Source organism: Lontra canadensis, unplaced genomic scaffold (assembly GCF_010015895.1).
Source record: "Lontra canadensis isolate GAN:19392208 unplaced genomic scaffold, GSC_riverotter_1.0 scaffold73, whole genome shotgun sequence".
NCBI classification, from domain to species: domain Eukaryota; kingdom Metazoa; phylum Chordata; class Mammalia; order Carnivora; family Mustelidae; genus Lontra; species Lontra canadensis.
In genome coordinates, this window is record NW_022631067.1 from 5,043,551 (window position 1) to 5,047,992 (window position 4,442).

At 43.4% G+C, this 4,442-nt stretch overlaps 1 protein-coding gene across 1 annotated transcript; it reads right to left on the bottom strand.

The window, feature by feature from the left end:
* Positions 1-436: 436 nt before the first annotated feature.
* On the bottom strand, positions 437-763 carry LOC116881352 (60S ribosomal protein L29-like). The gene has a single exon (XM_032881107.1). The coding sequence runs from the start codon at positions 761-763 to the stop codon at positions 437-439; it is 327 nt and encodes a 108-aa protein (XP_032736998.1).
* Positions 764-4,442: the final 3,679 nt, after the last annotated feature.

Genomic DNA, 4,442 nt, shown 5'->3' on the forward strand with positions numbered 1-4,442 from the left:
AGTGAAGACTCGCCAGACATTCTGTCTTCATCCTTGTGCTTATCCCCATGCCTGACTCCATGGTCTGAGCAGGTTCCCCTGTGAACACTCTATTTTAAAGTTATAACATTATTAATTTTTCCCACATTTGGCCCTCCTTATACCTTTTCTTGCTTATTCTTTCTCCAAGGGCAATTGTTAACATCTAATACTCTCCTTCTCTCTCTCTCTATATATATATATATACATATATATACATATATGTATAAATATATATATCAACTCTAATACCAGCTCAGAGATAAATGAATCCACCCCCCCGTTTTTAGCAGATTCTGCCTCAGGTTTCAGGTTTATTTATGCAAATACCATAGGAGGATGCAGACAGAAGTCGGATGCAGACAGAAGCTCAGGTGTGACCCTGTCCTTCCATCCTCACATTGGCTGACAGAAGTCTCTACACTGCAGCCTTCCTGGGGCCGTAGACATCTTTGGGAGCCTGAGCTGGAGCCACAACTAAACCTTGGCTTTGTTTTGAGCCTTGGCCTTTGGCCAACAGAGCCTGAGACCCTTGGCGAGATGAGCATGAACACCTTTCCTGAGCTTGGGGTGAATGACATCGGCAAGTCAATCGAGCTTGTGGCACCACATTTTGGGACCTTGCGTTGATCTCGTTGGGCTTGATGAGGGCCCCGATGGCCTTGGCACATGTACTCATGGCCTTGGCAGTGTCAGCTTGCATCTCTTTCAGGCCCTTCTTGTTGAGCTTCTTGGCAAAACACATGTTCATCAGGAACTTGGGGTCCACCCTCTTCAGAGATTCATGTCTTTGTAATGGGGGTTTCTTGATGCCACTTGTGTACCATTTCCATGACTAGTTGTGCATGGGTGGTTCTTGGACTTGACTCTGTCCGCACCAAAACCAGTGGATCCCGAGGTGCTTGACACCAGAAGACAAAGAATTTTTCCTCTTTGATTTACTGCTCCATCTCAGGACGTGGAACCATGTGGAGCATGCAGTAGGCATCCACAAATACTTTATTGAATGAATCAACTGCAGTGAGTGTTCCTGGAAGGCAGATAAAGAAAGAAGGAAGGAAAGAAAGAGGAAGAAGAACAAGACCAGAAAAACTCGTCACTTTTTTCCAAACCAGTATTTTATAAACAATTATTGGTGAAAAATAATTTTGTGGGAGATAGGAAGTACGAATACACCTTCAACTTGGTGCCAACTTTAGCATGACATAACATTTCTTTGTATTATTGTCTTTAAGAATACAGCATCCCCCTTTCAGAAGCTTTACAAGTAAATGTGATTATAGACTCTCTCTCTCTGGTCTTCAGAATGAATGCTGTATGAGTTCAAGATGTTATCATTATAATAATTTTATTTTGCTGACATTACTTTGAATCATGCTATGCAGGCAATTGACACCTTGCAATGACTCATCGGAAGCAGTAAGCCATCTTTTTGAAATCTGAAAGACATATTTTCTCAGAAATATACATTTTTCAAAAAAAAACACACCATTCTTAATATGAACATTATATTTCTTTCTTTGGAAGATGCTATTTGAAATTCTGAAGACTGACAGAAAGCCTCACACGGGCTTGATTTGTTATTTTCTGTAGAAAAACCTTCTGAGAATGGGAGAGATGCTCTCAGAATGAAGGGTAACAGTGCACACTTGAGTTTACAACAGGGAACTGCTGTTTTGTCATTTAGACGTGCAACGCTGCTGGGCCACACAATGCAGTGCATCAGAAAATATTCAACAATCATTCCTTCGCTAATGTTAATTGTGACTGACAATCGACGGCAGTGTGCAACTCTTGAAAAGAATCCCAGAAGGGAGGTTTCCATTCCACGTTCTTTTAAACAAATGAAATACGTAAAACCACTCAACACTTGGAAAGACCCTTACACAAAATTTCCAAGGGCCAAGCCAGCGCTCTTCCATTCATCCCTACAAGCAGGTGGCAGGCAGACCATATTATATTCCTGTTCAAGGTGGGAGACAAACAAAGGAACCTTCCAATATGAAGCCAATGAGACACAAACTTGGCAGTCACCTGGTACCTGTATGTCAGCCTCCATTCTGAAAACCCTTTACACAAGTTCATTAGAACGGTGCTGCCTTTTCAAATAATCTTTATCAATATTTATTTTCACAAGCTTCTAAAGCAGCTATCATCCCATGCCTCTCAAAGACTGGGCCACAGAGGCCCAGAGGCCACTTTGTTCAAACCAGGAAATGGATGATAGCTCACTGTTAGTTTTGTAGGATCCTGTGAAGTGTTAAAAACAAGCTTGTGTGTTGATATTTTATTCTATTTTTAAGAAAATGGAATGTTTAATTCATCATCTTCCTCATCATCTTCCCCATCACCAATATATCTTCTGGAACTTCAGGACTCCGTTGTGTATGTGGCATCAATCTGTAAAGAAACACCTGAGCCAGAGATGGCAATAGGTAGGTGGGAAGCTAGGTTTTTTAAAACAATTTCCAGGACTGTCCATGGCAGAGATATTTGTGCATAATCCTCTACAGGACTCAATGATATTTTTGAAGATAATATTAGGAAGGTCATTTTCATAGGGATAGAAGCAGGGAAGTGATGGTGCAAAGAACCCATTTGGAAGGCTGCCCAAGCCTCTACATCAAATCAACAGGAGGATATTGGTATAATGCTCAGACAGGCGGCGACCTCACGTGAGAAAGCTGCCCTAACCCTGTGAGAGGGAAAATGGAGCAAGAAACTGCCTGTTTCCATGAACCATTTATGTAACTTAGGGGCTGACTCAAGCCCTAGAGGAAGCCCTAATGATATGCCATTCAAAGCACAAAGAAGGGAGAAGGGTGTGATAGCCATCAAGGCTCTCAGGGCTGGGAGGAGGCAGGAATCTCCTGTGGAAACCCTCTGAGGTCTGATACCCTGGAATGGGTGTGGGGCCTGATTTTCAACCTTGCCTGACTTTCACTGAATGGTGAAATTGGGCTAGCGTGGCTGTTTGGGTGTCCAAGTAGTGGGAGTGGATCGTGGAACCCTTGTATCCATCTATGACACAGACACACTGCTGGGGTCCTGGGCTTACTCTGCTCCAATCCTGGTTAAAAGGAGGCATGAAGATGCTTCAGGGAGGGACAACCAGAACCTCCATCATTCCTTGTTCACAGGTGACATGAGCCTTTGAATGTGCCACCGTAACAGCCGTGCTCCACCAGAGAGGGCCCGCTGCTGTGTTCTAATGTGTCATCCCGGCTGGCACCTCATTTGTGGTACTGGGAAGTGTTGAATGCATATGGATAAGAATGGGTACATGAGCCGTTAAAAGTAGGCTTCTGTTAATTAGAATTTTTTATATTCTAGTCTCTGAGTTTGTGAACCCTTGTGATGGATGTAGCTTCTCTTAGATAATTGGTTGGGATGAGTGAATACCCCAATATTTATTTAGCAAGGATGTCGATGAATTATGAATGGAAGCAAATAGTTCCATTGGCCTAGCACTCTAATTAATAAAGCCAGTTTCCCGTGGTCTCGTGTATGCAAGAGCGGTACCAGGGCTCTGCGGTGATGTAGCTGATGCATGTAACAGATGTTAGAGGTATTCCTGGAGACAGAACAAGGCCCAGGGGAGGAGAGCTGGCTGGACTCCGAACAGCCCCCTTTTATTCTCTGAAACTCTTTTCTCTCTTCTCCACCACAAGGACCTGGACCATATCAAGGTATTTGCATAAGACAGACTTTCCCCTACAGTCTGATCACTTAATCGCTAGGCCTGAGGAGGATTTGACAGGTTATTCCTCCTGGGAAATCTCCTGGGAGGTAAATATTCTTAAACTACAAATAGGGCCAGTCTATAGCCAGTATACACATGTTGCATACCGACTGATAAAATATCCAAACATCTCTATACCTTTTGGTAAATAAATTGCTCAAAACCCCTAGGCCCCACCTTAGATCATGGAAACTCATCATCATCCTTTAAATGAAGAGTTCCCCCACAAGGAGTCTTTAGTTCCAGCCTCAGATATCAATCTGGCCCTTATTGGAAATTTCTTGTGTCTTACTGGTTGTGATATATTTGGAATATGATGTCTGGGTGACCTCTTCAACCCCCAAATCTTACGTTTTTTCTTTTTTTTTAAAGATTTTATTTATTTATTTGAAAGACAGAGCATGAGCCAGATCCAGGGGGAGGACAGGGGGAGAGGGAAAAGCAGGCTCCCTGCTAAGCTTCCCTGCTAAGCGGGGAACTCGATGTGGGACTCAATTCCAGGACTCTGGGATCATGACCTGAGCCTAAGGCAGATCCTTAACCAACTGAGCCACCCAGGTGCCCCACCAAATCTTACATTCTTAAATTTTACCCCCAACAATACAGAGTGGAATGCTATTTGAGTCTGCAGGAATGCCTGGCACCTTTTCAACCCCCGTGCAGGCATCCATCTACTTGGGTA